General features: G+C 43.4%; 1 protein-coding gene across 2 annotated transcripts; it reads right to left on the bottom strand.

Moving 5' to 3' along the window:
• Positions 1-208: 208 nt before the first annotated feature.
• On the bottom strand, positions 209-9819 carry gpr137ba (G protein-coupled receptor 137Ba). Of its 2 annotated transcripts, XM_065959359.1 has the most exons (7): positions 9162-9819; positions 3773-3822; positions 2850-3072; positions 2330-2476; positions 2122-2250; positions 1924-2045; positions 209-1121 (listed from the first exon to the last, which is right to left on the bottom strand). In XM_065959359.1, the coding sequence occupies exons 1-7, from the start codon at positions 9537-9539 to the stop codon at positions 1007-1009; spliced, it is 1164 nt and encodes a 387-aa protein (XP_065815431.1). In that variant the 5' UTR covers positions 9540-9819; the 3' UTR covers positions 209-1006. The 2 variants fall into 2 exon arrangements, with proteins under 2 accessions (XP_065815431.1, XP_065815430.1); XM_065959358.1 differs by having other exon boundaries at positions 2122-2476.
• Between the last annotated feature and the right edge of the window lie 10210 nt (positions 9820-20029).

Genomic DNA, 20029 nt, shown 5'->3' with positions numbered 1-20029 from the left:
AAACCGGAATGTCTCCTGAGCAGGTTGTTGTCGTTTGTGGTTCACCACGCAGGAGTTTAGACATTTACTCTGTGAGGTCGACGTCCTCTCATAGCGCCACCTAGTGACCACTAGAAGACAGAGGCTTGCCCTAACCCTAACTTGAAGAACAGACATGTTTCATATCACCTGCAGCATGAGACTCTAATCCAATCAAAACTCCAGGCTCTCTGATTGGTCGGTTTATTCTTCAGTCAACGTGTGAAATAAAACAGTTAGTGCAGCTTAGTTTGATCATGAAGTTAAAAACAGTATGAAAAGACATTAAATCAAACATCATCTGATGAGCAGTATTAAAAATCTTTATACAGGTAAAAAGTTGAAGAGCCAGCGAGTTCACATCTGTTTGTAAAAATCTAAATGATCGGGTGCAGGCACCTGACCCAGGTGAGTCTCATGAACACCTGTCAGTAACATCCCAGGTGAGTCCCGTGAACACCTGTCAGTAACATCCCAGGTGAGTCTCATGAACACCTGTCAGTAACATCCCAGGTGAGTCCCGTGAACACCTGTCAGTAACATCCCAGGTGAGTCTCATGAACACCTGTCAGTAACATCCCTGGTGAGTCCCGTGAACACCTGTCAGTAACATCCCTGGTGAGTCCCGTGAACACCTGTCAGTAACATCCCAGGTGAGTCTCATGAACACCTGTCAGTAACATCCCAGGTGAGTCTCGTGAACACCTGTCAGTAACGTCCCAGGTGAGTCTCGTGAACACCTGTCAGTAACATCCCTGGTGAGTCTCCTGAACACCTGTCAGTAACATCCCAGGTGAGTCTCGTGAACACCTGTCAGTAACGTCCCAGGTGAGTCTCCTGAACACCTGTCAGTAACATCCCAGGTGAGTCTCCTGAACACCTGTCAGTAACGTCCCAGGTGAGTCTCCTGAACACCTGTCAGTAACGTCCCAGGTGAGTCTCCTGAACACCTGTCAGTAACGTCCCAGGTGAGTCTCCTGAACACCTGTCAGTAATGTCCCAGGTGCTCTGGAGGGGCAGGGAGGAGGTGACCGTCGTCTCCCCCGACGTAGGCGTTGATCCCGCTGCTCTGACTCCCCCAGTCGTAGCTGTCGGCTGCCAGACTGCAGAAAGAAATCATGAAACAGAGTTTAAATGAACAGGTAGTAATTCATTAAACGCTCACCTGGTACACCTGGTACTCCTGTTACACCTGTTACACCTGTTACACCTGGTACACCTGGCTGTTCTCTAAACCTCCTCCTACATTAGTAGTTCGCTCTGATTGATCCAACATGCAGTATGAGAACAAACGTGGGATCCTCAGTTTGACAAAAATACCCAAATGTCGTTCTGATTCTGTTAAAATCTCCAGTCTGTATCAGACCAGTCTCCCTCACGTACTGTTTCCCACAGGTCAGAGGTCAAAATGACGGACAGCAGCGTCCATCGTAACAGAAGAAATAATCTCAATCAGACCTCACAAAGAGATCTCCAGTTCTTTTTGTTGAGTCTCTAAATCATGAAACTCTAAATGAATCTCTCGTCAGCTTTTTCAGACTGGAAGTGGACGCCACACTGTAACGGCGTTTGACGTCAGCTGGGCTGTTGTTTACTTCCTCATTCCAAGACCAGAACCCAGCTGCGCCGGGCATGGTGTCCTGCAGAGTAACCACCGACTGGAGGTCAGAGGTCATTCTGAAGGAGGAGGACCGAGCTGAAGTCTGGACCCACTTAGTCACAGAGACCGAGCTGAAGTGTGGATCCACTATCTGCCTCTCTGAACCGAGACCACCAGGAGCTTCTTCCTTGAACTGGGTCCCCACGGGGAGTCTGTAACCTCTGAACCCTAACCGTCTTCTCAAGGTCAGTCCTGAAGACCCCCCTTAGCTGACCTCGTGCCCTTTGACCTCTCTGTGTTTTTACCTGGCCTGGATGTTCTGAGGCATGACGCTCCACGCCAAGTCGTCGTCGCTGTCGTAGCGCCGCGGGTTGTCGAAGAAGTACGACCTCGAAGAGAAGACGTGACCAGGCAGACCAGCGCCGCTCTGAGGGCGAGAAAACAAAAGATCATCATCATCAACCCCCAAACGCATCGCTACAGCGAGGTCACAGCGAGCTCACCCGGTCCTGGTTCGGCTGTCGAACTCTGAAGAAGAAAACGACGAGTGACGTGGGGAGAAGCTCCCACACAAACAGGACCACGCCAAACACGATGTAGCCGGCATCCCCGAGAGTCGACTGCAGGTCGGCCTGAAAAACAAAAACAAACTTTATCAGAAGAAAAGAGATCGGCCAATAGGAGCGCAGACGTTTCAAAACAAGAGATGACCTGGTCGGACACGTTGTACCAGTCGTAGTCAAACGAGTTGATGCTCTTGTTGGCGAGCGCGAGGACGAGCAGGTTGTAACACGCTCGCGACGCATACAGGAGGATGACGGTGGCTCCAATGGCGGTCACCTGACACACTGACGTCCCCTGCAAAGAAACAGAACACATAGATCAGCCATCAGGCACACTGACGTCCCCTGCATAGAAACAGAACATATAGATCAGCCATCAGGCACACTGACGTCCCCTGCAAAGAAACAGAACACATAGATCAGCCATCAGGCACACTGACGTCCCCTGCATAGAAACAGAACATATAGATCAGCCATCAGGCACACTGACGTCCCCTGCAAAGAAACAGAACATATAGATCAGCCATCAGGCACACTGACGTCCCCTGCAAAGAAACAGAACACATAGATCAGCCATCAGGCACACTGACGTCCCCTGCATAGAAACAGAACACATAGATCAGCCATCAGAGAGGACGTCTCTGATTGGTGCACAAAAGACTCCTCACCTTGGATTCCAGGTAAATGTTGGCGAGGGACATCTTGGCGATCTTGTAGAGACACACTGAGAGCGAGACGGCGCACAGGACGAAGAGCGTGTCGTTGATGGTCACCCTGACCAGCACTATGGCGTGAACGTCTGCAGACGACGTCTTCACCAGCAGAGCGCACACCAAGTTCACCACCAGGAAGAGCAGACTGAGGAAGAGGAAGACCAGGTACAGAGGCAGCCTGCAGGGGGCAGCACACAAAAACACTAAAAATAGATTATTTAGTCTCCCTTCAGGGTCAACATCAGAGAAGATCTGGGACAGGAGTCAGCCCTTTAGGGTCAGACCTTCAGGATCAGACCTTCAGTCAGACCTTCAGGGTCAGACCTTCAGGGTTAGACCTTCAGGGTTAGACCTTCAGGGTTAGACCTTCAGGGTCAGACCATCAATCAGACCTTCAGTCAGACCTTCAGTCAGACCTTCAGGGTCAGACATTCAGGGTCAGACCTTCAGGGTCAACATCAGAGTCAAACCTTCAGGGTTAGACCTTCAGTCAGACCTTCAGGGTCAGACCTGGGTTAGACCTTCAGTCAGACCTTCAAGGGTCAGACCTTCAGGGTCAGACATTCAAGGGTCAGACCTTCAGTCAGACCTTCAGGGTTAGACCTTCAGTCAGAACAAAATGGATTTCCATGTTTTCATAAATGAACAGTCGGCGTGCGTAACCATGACTCGGGTGTTTTCATCAAATGAAATCATCACAGGTTAAAACGTCTCAGAGAATAGAGGATCTTTGAGAGCTAAAGATGGCTTCCTGCCTGATTTAAAGAGAGATGACACTTTGTTGTTTATATATAATAATATTATTTATATGAAGCTGAGTCCTAACACGAGATCTCAAACAGTCAAATAAAGAGATGACGCTCTGACAGGGCTCTTACCTGTATCTCAGGAGCTCAGGTGCATATTTGGACTTGGCCTTGAAAACAACCTGTGAACAGAAATCAAACCGTTAATCATATAAATGTGTCACTCTGTTTTTACAGCCTGGTTTCACTTCTGTATTCATCAGAAACAGGAAGCTGAAAGCAGCTGATCAGAGCACTCAGTGAGACGATCACTGCTCTGACTCACAGCACACCATTCATCTAAAAATAACCTTTAAAACCACGCCAGAGACGCTTTGACTTTTATATGTGGATGAAGTCAGACGTAAGAGGACGATTCACTAAATACATCAAATCATAATAAATAAAAGTATTAAGGACTAAACGCTTCCATGTCAAAGTTTGTTAGAGCATCAACAACAGAGAGAATCCAGCAGGAACCTCCAGGATTAAGAAATGAAGCTAACATGTAGCTGCAGTTCCTCCAGTGTCCACTAGAGTCTGTCTCCTGCAGTGAGTCAGTCCCCATAGAGCTCTACATTCTATATATTTTTATTATATTATTATGCTAATCTATATTATATAACATTTCATTATATTACACTATATTGTTTATATTGCACTATATTATATTATACTACATTATATTATATGACTGCACTCTGCATTACTGTGGTACAACACTGCCTCTCTTCTCTGCTGTTTACATTACTTACGAGTACCAAGTCACTTTAATCACTTGTCACTTTATCTTGTCATTCTCTGCAAATACTGTCTCAACTCTCAATTCCCCCCAGTTAACTTCATCATTCATTTTGTACTGTATACCCCCTGTTTTTATTTTTATTTTTATTTATCTTATTTATTCTGTTTAATGTGTATTTTTGAGCTTTCTTGTCTGTGCTGCTGTAACGCCCGAATTTCCCCTCTGGGGATCAATAAAGTATTATCCTATCCTATCCTATGTTAAAATGTCTAACTTTACAGCTGCAGTTCCTCCAGTGTCCACTAGAGTCTGTCTCCTGCAGTGAGTCAGTCCTCATAGAGCTCCATGTTAAAATGTCTACCTTTACAGCTGCAGTTCCTCCAGTGTCCACTAGAGTCTGTCTCCTGTAGTGAGTCAGTCCCCATAGAGCCCCATGTTCATGTTCAAGTCCAAAACCTTGACAACAACACAGAGTTCAGACCAGGAGGCAGAGCTGCAGTCTTACACGCTTCTCTGCGCCTCCCTTAGATCTGTCTCCCAGTCACTATAGCTGTAATTCTGAATCGAACTGTAGTTATACTATAGGTACTGTGTCTGTCCCCCGGTCCAGACCCATTTTTATAAGTCATCCAAACATAGAAGAAAAAGGCGTAAATCGTCAAAACCTCATTAGAATCAAGACTACAAATACAATTTTGCAAAAGAAACAGAAGATTCACTGCAGACTTTTGAACATTAGGTCCTTAGCATCCAAATCTCTTTTAGTGAATGATCTGATATCAGATCAGCATATTGATTTACTTTGTTTAACTGAAACCTGGCTGTGTCGAGATGAATATGTTAGTTTGAATGAATCCACTCCTCCCAGTCATTTTTGTACTCATATACCTCGAGACACCGGACGAGGTGGTGGTGTAGCAGCTATTTTTAATTCTAGTCTTCTAGTTAACCCTCGACCAAAGCTGAATTTTTCTTCTTTTAAAAGCCTTGTTCTTAGTCTTTCACATACAGTCTCAATAACCTTTCAGCCAGTTCTAGTTGTTGTAGTTTACCGCCCTCCTGGCCCATATTCTGAGTTTCTATCTGAATTTGCAGAATTTTTATCAGATTTAGTCCTGAACAGTGATAGAATAATTGTTGTAGGTGACTTCAATATCCATGTGGATGTTGATAATGATAGCCTTAGCACAGCTTTCATGTCACTATTAGACTCTATTGGTTTCACCCAGGGTGTAAACGAACCTACTCATCATTTTAACCACACCCTGGATCTTGTTTTAGCTTATGGCATTGAAATCCAAAACCTTACAGTTTTCCTAGAAAATCCTCTTCTATCAGACCATTTTTTTTATTACATTCGACTTTGTCCTACCAGAATTATCTCTGCTTGGAAAAGGTGTGCTCTCTAGAAGTTTGTCTGATAGTGCTGTGGCTAGATTTAAGGAAGCTATTTCAGCTGCTTTTGATTCAGTACCGTGTTTCAACCCAGTTGGAAACTCTTCTGATAGCTTTAGTCTCTCTCAGCTAGATCAGTTTGTTGATAGTGCAGTGGAACCACTGAGAGTTACTCTGGATTCGATTGCTCCCCTGAAACAGAAGGTTGTCAAGCGGCAGAGAGTGGCTCCATGGTTCAACTCAGAAACCCGTACTCTAAAACAATCGTCGCAGAATTTTGAAAGAATATGGCACTCGACCAAAACGGTAGAATCTCGTTTATTCTGGCAGGATAGTCATAGAAAATATATGAAGGCTCTACGTCATGCTCGAGCTACCTACTACTCCTCTCTAATCGAGGAAAACAAAAGCAATCCTAGATACCTTTTCAGCACTGTAGCCAGGCTGACAGAGAGTCATGGCTCCATTGAGCCTTGTATTCCTTTAGCCCTCAGCAGTAATGATTTCCTGAGCTTTTTCAACAATAAAATTCTAGACATCAGAGACAAAATTAGTAACCTCCTGCCCTTACCTGGTGAGGATACGTCTGATACGGCAGAGACAGTTCCAGGACCAGATATTAGTCTCGACTGTTTTTCTCCAATCGACCTTTCAGAGCTAAATTCAATTATTTCTGTGTCGAAACCATCAACCTGTCTTTTAGACCCAATCCCAACCAAGCTGTTTAAGGAAGTCTTTCCCTTAGTTAACAACTCTATATTAGTTATGATCAATTCGTCTTTACTGGCAGGCTATGTACCACAGTCATTTAAAGTAGCGGTAATCAAACCTCTACTTAAAAAGCCTACTCTAGATTCAGGAATTCTAGCTAACTACAGGCCTATATCCAACCTTCCTTTTATCTCAAAGATCCTGGAGAAAGTGGTAGCTAATCAGCTGTGTGACTTTCTCCATGACAACAGTTTATTTGAGGAGTTTCAGTCAGGATTTAGAGTCCACCATAGCACTGAGACTGCACTAGTTAAAGTTCCAAACGATCTACTTCTAGCTTCAGACAGGGGACTTCTCTCTGTGCTCGTCTTGTTAGATCTTAGTGCTGCTTTTGACACCATTGACCATCGGATCCTGTTGTACAGACTGGAGCATTTGCTTGGAATTACAGGGACTGTTGAATCCTACTTATCAGACCGATCTCAGTTTGTACATGTTAATGATGAGTCCTCTATGCACACTAAAGTTTGCCATGGAGTCCCACGAGGTTCAGTGTTTGGACCAATTCTCTTTACATTATATATGCTTCCTCTGGGAAATATTATGAGGAAACACTCCATACAGTTTCATTGTTATGCAGATGATACTCAGCTCTATGTATCAATGAAGCCCGATGGCACCAGTCAGATATGTCAGCTAGAAACGTGCCTTAAGGACGTTAGGACCTGGATGACCGGAAATGTTTTGCTACTTAACTCAGACAAGACTGAAGTTATTGTGCTAGGCCCTAAGAACCTCAGAGAGACTTTTTCTAGTGATTTGACTGTCCTTAGTGACATCAGCCTGGCATCTAGCACCACTGTTAGGAATCTAGAAGTTCTATTTGATCAAGATATGTCCTTTAGCTCTCACATCAGGCAAGTTTAAAGAACAGCCTATTTTCACCTTCGTAATATATCCAAGATCAGGAATATCCTGTTGCAAAATGATGCAGAAAAACTAGTTCATGCATTTGTTACCTCCAGATTGGATTATTGTAACTCTCTTTTGTCAGGGTGCTCTGGCAAGTCTCTAAAGACTCTTCAACTGATCCAGAATGCTGCAGCTCGTGTACTGACCAGAACCAGGAAAAGGGACCACATTACTCCTGTCTTGGCTTCTCTGCACTGGCTCCCTATACAGTCTAGAATAGAGTTCAAGATCCTTCTTCTCACTTACAAAGCTCTAAATGGCCAGGCACCAACTTATCTTAAGGAGCTACTAGTGCCGTACTGTCCCTCGAGAGCGTTGCGGTCCCGGAGTGCAGGCCTGCTGGTGGTACCTACAGTCTCTAAGTGTACTATGGGAGGTAAAACCTTCAGTTATCGGGCTCCTCTCCTCTGGAATCGCCTTCCAGCCGGGGTCCAGGAGGCAGACACAGTCTGTATTTTTAAGAATAGATTTAAAACTTTCCTTTTTGATAAATCTTATAGTTAGTGCTGGTGTAGACCAGCTCTTACTTATGCTGCTATAGGCTTAGACTACCGGGGGAACTGGCACCTTGAGCTCCTCTCTCTCTCTCTCTGTGCATATACAGTACATCATATCACTGCATGTATCTATCTGTAAATCTCAGTCACTAACCACCTACTTTCCTGAGAGCTCTTGAGCTCTCTTAGGCTCCTCAAGATCGTTAGTTGACGGCCTGCCAGAACACCCCCCCCCCCCCCCCCCCCCCCCCCCCTCCCCACCGGATTGTTGATAGGACAGTTTGCCTCCCCCCACCCCCTTGCTCCCTATCCCTCCCTCTGCGTCTTATCCCATCTCTCCCCCTATCCCTTTCCAACCCCGGTGCAGTCTAGGCCTCTGAAGGCTGTTTCGTCATGAGCCGGGGATCCGGCCGAAGATTTCTGCCTTTTAATAAGGCAGTTTTTTCTTACCACTGTAACTTTTGCTGCTTTGCTAAAGTGCTCATGATGGATAGGCCGGGTCTTTGTAACATAACAATGAGTAAGGTGTTTTTCCTGCTTTTTGTAACATAACAATGAGTAAGGTATTTTTACCTGCTCTTTCGTAATGTTAACAGACAAAGAGTAAGGTATTTTACCTGCTTTTTGTAAAGTGTCTTGAGATAACACTTGTTATGAGTTGATGCTATACAAAAATAAATTGAATTGAATTGAATGTTAAAATGTCTAACTTTACAGCTGCAGTTCCTCCAGTGTCCACTAGAGTCTGTCTCCTGCAGTGAGTCAGTCCCCATAGAGCTCTGTGTTAAAATGGCTTTCAATATAAGACACCTATTAACATTATATTAAGTCTTAAAGTGATGTAGAAATAGGTAGAAATGTGGTCTAAAACTACAGAGTGTAAATGTGCAGCTTTGATAGTTTGTGATCATGAAAAACAAAAATGATGGAATAGAAAAACTAACAGGCAGATATTCGTTCACCAACAGCGCTGTGATTTCGAGATAAAGAAGACAAGATCACGAGGAAACTAAATGTACTCGTTATCTCTGGAAAATAAAATGTCTGCTATATGTCTGCTTAGGGCTTCCGTACTTATCACTGGGGTGAAAGCTGTACAAGTCTGCACCAACATGTAAGTGTTGACAGCGCCCCCCTGTGTCCTGAACAGGTGCACACTCACCTGTGCAAAGTAAAGGTTCATGAGGCTCAGGGTGAAGAACTGCAGGCACACAGGGAGGCAGTAGAGCAGCCAGAAGGGGAAGGGAGCCAGAGTGTTGGCTGTCACGAAGTTCCTGAAGTAGAAGGAGAAGAGGAGGGTGCGGAGGGCCGACCACAGCAGGCACAGCGACAGGAACACCGTCTGATAACTGAGCCGCTTGTGTCGGTACCGGAGGACGAGCCACAGCTGCGCGTACACGAAGATGAAGAGGACGGAGTAGAAGACGGTGTAGGCGACAGTCAGGCCCAGGGTGACGTAAGGGGGCACAGCCGGGCGCAGGGTGGGCAGAGGCAGGGACTGTTCGACGGACGGCTCATTCTCCTCCACCGGGGCCTCCATGAGCTGCTCTCTCCGGCGGCAGGAGGAGGAGGAGGAGGAAGGAGATGGGAGGCTCTCTCTTCTCTCTCGGCTCTCAGAGCGCTAACATCCGCGAAGGAAAGATGGAGGTGAGACGGGCTGTCAGGTGGAAGAGGAGGAGAGGAAACAGAGAATGACTTCCTGGTGCTCTGCCCTCACACAGCCGGAGAGAGAGGCACATGATCCTTCGTTTGTAGTAGCAGCAGCAGCGGGCAGGAAGCTGGACGGAGCTGCAGACCGAAGCCCAGCGCGAGGACCAGCCCCTCCCCCTTGTTACGTCACGCTACGTATCAGCTGACGCACGCTACTGTACCTTTAACCCTGTGATGGCGCTTCCCACCACAAAAATGATCCCAAGAGAGCAGACTTCACTTTAAGGAGGTTTTTAATCAAGCTGCAGCCTGCAGGGAGAAGAAATAAAGACCACACGAAGTTCCTCCAGTGTCCACTAGAGTCTGTTTCCTGCAGGGAGTTGGTCCCCATAGAGCTCCATGTTAAAATGTCGAACTTTACAGCTGCAGTTCCTCCAGTGTCCACTAGAGTCTGTCTCCTGTAGTGAGTCAGTCCTCATAGAGCTCCATGTTAAAATGTCTAACATTACAGCTGCAGTTCCTCCAGTGTCCACTAGAGTCTGTCTCCTGCAGTGAGTCAGTCCCCATAGAGCTCTATGTTAAAATAAACATGTTTACATCCTGGTACAAAAACAGTTTGTGTCTCTGGAGCTCATTTCTCTCTTCATCTGTTTGGGCTGAATACTTATACAACTCACCTGTTTACATTATATTAAGGCTTAAAGGGATGTATAATTAGGGGGCGTGGCCTCTTTGAGTGACAAGTGGGTCTGCAAGTATCTGCTAGGTCTCACCTCAGCTAATACAGTCCCTGACCTTTAACCTCTGATCCATGTTTGCACAGTTGGAGTTAAGATAAGGGCTGATTCAGGCCAGATAATGTAACCTATAAGAAAATATTTTCATTGCTCAAACAAAACAACATTTCTAAAAGACTGTTAATATTTTGAGACACTTTAAAAATATACCAGGATGATGAAGTAGACAAGGTACAGATGAGGGATTTTAAACAATAAAGTTTTTCTCTTCAGTATTTCACCAAACAGCATCATTATTAAACTCCTAAATATCTAATTCAGAGCAGCTGTGAGATATGCACCCCCTGTGGACAAAGCATGTAATGTGATGTCCCCTTTAAAGTGTTACGGTTCGGTGAGTAAAACACGGGAGGTGGACCCAAGTGCAGAACCAAAAGAAAGGATTTATTTGAAATAAAGATCAAAATGCCAAAACAAGGAGCCACGAGGAAGCACAAGAGACACTAGCAAACTGACGACTTACTGACATACCACAAACACATACAACATACAATGAACTGACACAGGAGGGAAGAAACACAGAGACTAAATAGACACAGGGGTAATCAACCAGACCTTCAGGCAGACGGCCTGGAGGCAGGGCACATAGCCCGGAAAGTTCAGGCAGACGGCCAGGAGGCCAACCAAACCCAGGGACCAGTGAGAGGCCAGACCTCCCACGGATACACAGGGGTGGGCAGAGTCAGCAGGGCCTCCGACGAGAGCGCAGGAGTCAGCAGGACCTCGAACGCCGGCCTAGGACCTCGGACGCCGGAGCAGGGCCTCAGACGAGAGCACAGGAGTCAGCAGGACCTCTGACGAGAGCACAGGAGTCAGCAGGACCCCTGACGAGAGCACAGGAGTCAGCAGGACCCCTTACGAGAGCACAGGAGTCAGCAGGACCTCTGACGAGGGCACAGGAGTCAGCAGGACCCCTGACGAGAGCACAGGAGTCAGCAGGACCTCTGACGACGAAACAGGAGTTGGCAGGGCCTCCCACAGAGATACGGGAATGGGTGGGGCCTCCCACGGAGACACGGGAGTGGGCAGGACCTCCAACCAGGAAACAGGAGTGGGCAGGACCTCCCACAGAGACACAGGAGTCCTAGGAGTGAGCAGGGCCTCCTACAGAGACAGGGGAGTAGGTAGAGCTTCCCACGCAGACACAGGAGTCAGATGGCGCTCGGCCGGAACAGGGGGCAGACGGCGCTCCGCCGGAACAGGGGGCAGACGGCACTCCGACAGAACTGGTGGCAGACGGCGCTCTGCGGGAACAGGTACAGGGACAGGAACACAGGAAAGCTGAGGCCGGAGTTGATGCCTGGGCTGAGGCTTGAGCTGGGGCCTGGGCTGTGTTGAGCCCGGTGCTGAGCCCGGTGCTGAGGCCGGGGCTGAGGCCTGGGCTGAGGCCTGGGCTGAGGCCTGGGTTGAGGTTCGGGTTGAGGCAGAGACTCTGGGGTGCTGGGCAGTGGAGGAAGGAAAGGACGACGGGCCCCGTGGCCTCCAGTCTTTCTTCTCTGGCCTCCACGAGTTCCATTAAAAATAGCCAAGCGGGTGCCTGTCCAAGGAGACTGCTCTTGTATTGCAGTGCTCCTGGCCAAACGAAAAATGTCCTGGAAATACCTTATCTTTGAAAAAGGATCCATTCTTTCAAAGGTTTCCGCTGGGTCCATTGTTCTGGTCAGTTTATTCTGTTACGGTTCGGTGAGTAAAACACGGGAGGTGGACCCAAGTGCAGAACCAAAAGAAAGGATTTATTTAAAATAAAGCTCAAAATGCCAAAACACAAAAATACAAGGAGCCATGAGGAAGCACAAGAGACACTAGCAAACTGACGACTAACTGACATACCACAAACACATGCAACATATAATGAACTGACACAGGAGGGAAGAAACACAGAGACTAAATAGACACAGGGGTAATCAAACACAGGTGAGACTAACAAGACACAGGTGAGGTCAATCAGGGCAATCACACTGGGAATACAAGAAACACAGGGGACAACTACAAACTAAATCATGAAACACTAAAAACACACAGAACTCAAGAATGAACAAAACACACTAGAACAAGAAGAAACACTAAACACTGAAAAACCAAACTAGAAAAAGACCAAACTATAACATTAAAGCCCTCATAATCTGGATTTATTGATCCCTCAAAGTCTGTATCTGGATCCGGGTGATGTGAGCTGGATCACATGATTGTTGGTGGATTACCAAATCCAGATCAGCCCACCATGTCGTTATCCACAGCATCAGCCAAGGCTCCACCTAGTGCTCAGTTGATGAACTACAAACATATACAAAGGAAAAGGCATCAGCAGCTTTCTTTGTCAGGTTGTCAGACCAAAGATTCTCTTGATCTTCCAGAAGCATCAGAAGAGGCTGCGTAGCGTTCATATACGTATACACATGTATACAGTATATAAATCCACATGTACAGTATATAAATCCACATTTATACAGTATATAAATACACATGTATACAGTGTATAAATACACATGTACAGTATATAAATACACATGTATACAGTGTATGAATACACATGTATATAAATATACATGTATACAGTGTATAAATACACATGTACAGTATATAAATACACATGTATGTAAATACACATGTATACAGTGTATGAATACACATGTGTACAGTGTATAAATTCACATGTACAGTATATAAATACACATAGCCGCTTTCTCTCCCTGTTTTCCGACTCTGTCCACTGTCCTTTCTCTGCATTAAAGGCACGAAAAGCCAAAAAATATAATCTTTAAAAAAAAAGAATAGACTTTAAACTTTCCTTTTTGATAAATCTTATAGTTAGTGCTGGTGTAGACCAGCTCTTAGTTATGCTGCTATAGGCTTAGACTGCCGGGGGAACTGGCACCTTGAGCTCCTCTCTATCTCTCTGCATATACAGTACATCATATTACTGCATGTATCTATCTGTAAATCTCAGTCACTAACCACCTACTTTCCTGAGCGCTCTTGAGCTCTCTTAGGCTCTGTTGGTTGACAGCCTGCCAGAACAACCCCCTCCCCACCTCGACCCCCTCCCCACCGGATCTTTGGTTGACGGCCTGCCAGAACAACCCCCCCCCCCTGCCGGATTGTTGATGGATGGTCTGCCTCCCCCCACCCCCTTGCTACCTATCCCTCTTCCTGCATCTTATCCCATCTCTCCCCCTATCCCTTTCCAACCCCGGTGCAGTCTAGGCCTCTGAAGGCTGTTTCGTCATGAGCCGGGGATTCGGCCGAAGATTTCTGCCTTTTCATAAGGCAGTTTCTTCTTACCACTGTAACTTTTGCTGCTTTGCTGAAGTGCTCATGATGGATAGGCCGTGTCTTTGTAATATAGCAATAAGTAAGGTCTTTTACCTGCTTTTTGTAACATAATAATGAGTAAGGTCTTTTACCTGCTCTTTGTAACATAACAATGAGTAAGGTCTTTTACCTGCTCTTTGTAACATAACAATGAGTAAGGTCTTTTACCTGCTTTTTGTAACATAACAATGAGTAAGGTCTTTTTACCTGCTCTTTGTAACATAACAATGAGTAAGGTCTTTTACCTGCTCTTTGTAACATAACAATGAGTAAGGTCTTTTACCTGCTCTTTGTAACATAACAATGAGTAAGGTCTTTTACCTGCTTTTTGTAACATAACAATGAGTAAGGTCTTTTTACCTGCTCTTTGTAACATAACAATGAGTAAGGTCTTTTACCTGCTCTTTGTAACATAACAATGAGTAAGGTCTTTTACCTGCTCTTTGTAACATAACAATGAGTAAGGTCTTTTTACCTGCTATTTTGTAATGTTAACAGACAAAGAGTGAGGTATTTTACCTGCTTTTTGTAAAGTGTCTTGAGATAACACTTGTTATGAGTTGACGCAAATAAATTTACAAATAAATTGAATTGAATTGAATTGAAATGTATACAGTATATAAATACACATGTATACAGTATATAAATATACATGTATACAGTGTATAAATACACATGTATACAGTATATAAATAAACATGTATACAGTATATAAATACACATGTATACAGTGTATAAATACACATTACAGTATATAAATACACATGTATACCATGTATAAATATACATGTATACCATGTATAAATACACATTTATACGGTACATAAATACACGTGTATACGGTATATAAATACACATGTATATAGTATATACATCTATACAGTATATAAATACACATTTGTACAGTGTATAAATACACATGTATACGCTATGTAAATACACATGTATATAAATACACATGTATACAGTATATAAATACACATGTACACAGTGTATAAATACACATGTATACGGTGTATAAATATACATCTACACGGTTTATAAATACACATCTATACGGTGTATAAATACACATGTACACAGTGTATAAATACACATGTATACAGTGTATAAATACACATGTATATAAATACACATGTATACAGTGTATAAATACACATGTATATAAATACACATGTATTTAAATACACATGTATACAGTTTATAAATATACATGTACACGGTTTATAAATACACATGTATACGGTGTATAAATACACATGTATACAGTGTACAAATACACATGTATACAGTGTACAAATATACATGTATACAGTGTATAAATACACATGTATATAAATACACATGTATACAGTGTATAAATACACATGTATATAAATACACATGTATACAGTATATAAATACACATGTGTACAGTGTGTAAATACACTTGTATACAGTGTATAAATATACATGTATAACATTCATACACGCAGCATAAACACAAAGACTTCTTCCTCTCACAGACTTCAGGGAACTTTGTTGGGAGTTTTTGTCTCACAGGAGCGAGCCGTGCGAACATGAAGGAGGACAATTGTGAAGGTCGACTCAGCTCACCTTTGACCTCTGTCATGCATCCATCTTTACACACACAGGCACCACACCACCATCACCAGGTGGTTTAACCCTTGTTTGTTTCCAAGTACTGTTGGTGTGTGATAGACGTTTAGTGTAAAACATTTAGACTCTTTGTTTAATAAAAATATCTAACATTTATAATAATACCAAATGTATAATAATATAATGTAAAGACCCCTTCTTTAAAATATTTACTTATTTTCAGGAATAACAATAAATGTGATGATGAATCCAAGTTAAACTTTCATCAGAACTAAAAACCTGCTGTCTTCTAAACATGGCCACAAGGGGGAGCCATTTAACCGTGTAAAGAATGCCTGAATAGATTTCAAAGGAGAAATAATATTCACAGAGAGCTTTGACCTTTTTTTTATTCTTTGTTACTTTGACTTTCTCTTTGTTTTGTCTTTGTCATCATTATTCTCTTTTTTTAAGTCTGATTTATTTGATCAAATCTCTGTTGATCACTTTTACCTTTTTATCGCTCTGATGTCTTTGAATGTTTCTCTTCTACATCGTCGTCCTGCTGTCACTTCATGCTGTCGGGTTCTCACCATGTTCGTTGTCATGACAATGGTCGGCTTGTTCTGACGTTTCTTCTGCTCGTCTGTCAAACATTTTGTAAACCTGTTTTTAAACGACCTCTATAAATAAAGTTATTCATATAATGACCACTATCAGGACTTTAAACGTTTTGGACGCCCCTCGGTTTGCCAGATATGAGAGCAGTTACCAGGTCAAACCAACAGGTGTTGCAGCTCTCTACAATGTTTAGAATTTAGACTGCAGTACCCATTTTAAACACTAGGGGTCAGAGTTTCATACTGCTGTTCTAAAATAAATCTGGGTCTTCTGCTCATGTAAAGCTCTGGGATGTAAATCTAAACGTCTTAAAACGATATTAATTCTTTTGTATTAAGTAAAGGTCAGATTTCAATGAATGATGTCAGAGGTCTCTGTAAATCATGAAATCCTGTTGGGGTTCATACGTACTCGTCGTGGCACTTTGGCCGACAGTTCCTGGGATGAGTGGACCAAAGCGTGTGACGGATGACCTGCAGAGAGCATGTTGGCTCCTCGTTAGCTGGAGACGAGTCTGATAGCCTCACATGATTAGTGTCCATCCAACAGGCTGTGACGCTCTGTTGCTGCTAACTGGTCCATGCTCTGATGTCTGCGCTCTGATGGCCCCTTGGCTTGTGTCCAGATCTGCCAATACAGGTCCAGTGTTGTCCCTCTGGAGACTCCTGGACCTTACACGGGGCCCCTTTAATATACTTCATCATCACTAACAGGGACGGATCCCCTCTGTACTGTCACTGTACCAGGTTCTTAAATTTGGATATGACTCTAATAATGAAACCATATGGATACCTGTTTGTTACCACAGCAACAGGAATAGAAGTCCTAGACACCTGATGTTAGATCATTTCACTAACTACACTAAAGTTACAAACATTGGGATTGGTTTGGCTCTGAAACGTTGTTTGTTCAGTGATGCCGTGACGCTCTCGTTTTCTCTTGAAGCAGCTTGGGGTTAAACACACGACTGACAACCTTTAGTTCTCTTCTGTCGTCACTTTAAATAACGTAGAGAGGGAGCTTGTGAAAAAAGGCCGACTTACACACATTCAGGATTATCAGAGACGGTTTACACTGTCAGATGCTTTCATGCACGCCGTGATTTCTGCTCAGTTACTGTGTAACCGACCTGAAGGTCATATCAAGGTCATGTTTTTAAAAAGGGAAATGATTATATTAAATGTGCTTAAACTCTTTTATAAATATTGAAATGATCGGGCTCCTCGTGGTTACACTCAGATCATCGGGCTCTGTAACACTCATTTAATAATAATAATAATAATACATTTTATTTAAAGGCGCCTTTCAAAACTCTCAAGGTCACCTTACAGAGCAGAGATAAAAAACAACAAAGTAACAACACAACGATAGAATTAACATTAAAAACACAAACATACAGGATGTAAAGGAGTTATGAGAACGGGTGGAGAATGATCAGACTGAATATGCCAGTTTAAAAAGATGTGTTTTGAGATGAGATTTGAAAATGGAGAGAGTGTCGATATTACGGATTTGTGGTGGGAGGGAGCTCCAGAGGTGGGGGGCACAGCGGCTGAAGGCCCTGGACCCCATGGTGGACAGGCGGGCGGGTGGTGCAGTGAGTTGAATGGAAGAAGAAGACCTGAGAGTGCGGGTAGGTATGTTGATGTGCAGGAGTTCAGAGATGTAAAGTGGAGCGAGGTTGTGGATGGCCTTGAAGGTGAGGAGCAGAATTTTGAAGGTGATGCGATGTTTAACCGGGAGCCAATGAAGCTGCTGTAGGACAGGGGTGATGTGATTAACAGAGGGCGTTCTGGTGATGATGCGAGCGGCAGAATTCTGGACCAGTTGAAGTTTGTGGATGGACTTGAGAGGGAGACCAAAGAGAAGGGAGTTGCAGTAGTCAATGCGGGATGTAACCAGGGTGTTGACGAGGATGGCGGTACTGCTGGGAGTGAGGGACGGGCGGAGGCGATTAATGTTACGTAGATAGAAATAAGCAGACCGGGTGACATTATTGATGTGAGCTTGGAATGATAGTGTGCTGTCAAGGATGACACCCAGACTCTTAACCTGAGGGGAAGGGGAAACTGAGGAGTGGTCAATAGCCAGAGAAAAACTGTCAAGTTTGGAGATTGTTGATTTGGTGCCGATGAGGAGAAGCTCGGTTTTGTCACTGTTTAATGATTGTTTTGTTTAGTAAATCTTCACTTCAGAGATCAACATGTGGAGACTTTACCTGCAAAGCTCAGACTGGATCCAGGATCTTAAAGAGGACTCAGTCTAATGACCTCACTTCCTGTTTTATTGTCTGATAGTTTGTATCAATCAATCAATCAATCAATCTTTATTTGTATAGCGTCAACTCATAGCAAGTGTTATCTCGAGACACTTTACAAAAAGCAGGTAAAAGACCTTACTCATTGTTATGTTACAAAAAGCAGGTAAAAGACCTTACTCATTGTTATGTTACATAAAGCAGGTAAAAGACCTTACTCATTGTTATGTTACATAAAGCAGGTAAAAGACCTTACTCATTGTTATGTTACATAAAGCAGGTAAAAGACCTTACTCATTGTTATGTTACATAAAGCAGGTAAAAGACCTTACTCATTGATATGTTACAAAGACCCGGTCTATCCATCATGAGCACTTTAGCAAAGCAGCAAAAGTTACAGTGGTAAGAAAAAAAATCATCATGCTCTGTTCTGTTCTCATGTGTACCTGTTATGTATCTAGTTTGATTTTAAAGGCCAATCAGAGGACAGATGCTGCAGTGTGGCGGTGAACTTGCTCCATACTGCGTTCTTGTACTACACTTGTTCTATCTGTTCCTCGAGTAAGGGACTGAATTAGGAAAAAGAGCTTTCAGCTTTGCTGCCCCCTCGGCATGGGAATACTCTACAGACTGAACTAAAACTCCCTGAACTTACTCCACTTGGAGCTTTCCGTTCTATCTTGAGGGACAGACAGCGTGAGATCATTGAACAGTGCCTGTGTTTTTAAAATCTTAAATTGTTGTTTTATTGTTGTGTCACAGCTCCCACACTTTCTTTTTATTGAAAACACTATGTTGTTAATCTGTACTGTCACTTAATTGTAACTTTTCTTTTGACATGTGCTGCTGACCACTTGGCCAGGTCACCCTTGTGAAAGAGATCCTGATCTCAATGGGTTCTTTATCTGATTAAATAAAGGTTAAATAAAATTAAAAAAATACTTAACATAGTATACATACATAATAAACATGAAATAAATAAATAGATTGTATTGTTTTAAAACCAATGGTATCAAATATTATTCAAGTATTTTACAGTTTGAGCACCTTAATTGGGACTATCTTTACACAAACAACACACTTAAAGTTGACTTTTCTGTAAACGGACAAAAGAAGGATTTAGTGGTTCCAACACGACCGGACAGTCTGCGGCCAATTTTGAACAAACTGCTGCAAAAAAAGGTTTGTGAACAAAAACATAATTTTTTAAAGAAATAATTTAATTACTCACTTCAATCATTCATCAAGGAGACCATGACGAGCGACAGCAGAGGACCAATAAGAGCATGACACATATCAGACCGACTCAGTGGGAGCAGCGGGCCGATGCCGTTCCCTGGCTAGGGTCATAATTAGTATAAGTTTAAGTATCTGAAATGTGACATATTCAAAACTTATTAAAGATGATTTAACAGTTTATTAAAATAATAAAAATACATTCTTCAATGAGGTGTACCTCAGGGAAGCTGTTTTGGGCCCTTACTATTCTCTATCTTCATCGGTGATCTTCTGTTCTAAACAAAGTAAAGTTAGTTTTATATGCAGATGATACAATGCAGCTGCTGTTTGTCATTATTGACAGAATTTGTACCCTGCAGAACAAACATTTAATTCATAACTTCTAAAAATATGTCAGAATTATAAATAAGAAATACAATTATATTTTTAGAAACCCTCTGATGTTTACAACCATATAAGGTCAATGTCAGTGTTTATATATGATGATCACTTCCCTGGGCTCCGGTCTGTCCTGAACCAACCCTCGGTTTCAGTTTAAACCGGGTCAGAGGATTCACACTTAAACGTGCCAACAAA

This window comes from Labrus bergylta, chromosome 10 (assembly GCF_963930695.1).
Source record: "Labrus bergylta chromosome 10, fLabBer1.1, whole genome shotgun sequence".
Classification (NCBI taxonomy): domain Eukaryota; kingdom Metazoa; phylum Chordata; class Actinopteri; order Labriformes; family Labridae; genus Labrus; species Labrus bergylta.
This window is presented reverse-complemented; position numbering and strand designations above follow the sequence as displayed.

Excerpts from the sequence above, each read along its gene's own strand:
- gpr137ba (XM_065959358.1), bottom strand. The coding sequence starts at position 9,539 with ATGGAGGCCCCGGTGGAGGAGAATGAGCCGTCCGTCGAACAGTCCCTG. Across the intron at positions 3,823-9,161 it reads TGAACCTTTACTTTGCACAG|GTTGTTTTCAAGGCCAAGTC; the intron begins GTGAGTGTGCAC and ends TTCTGTTCACAG. Across the intron at positions 2,477-2,849 it reads ACATTTACCTGGAATCCAAG|GGGACGTCAGTGTGTCAGGT; the intron begins GTGAGGAGTCTT and ends GTTTCTTTGCAG.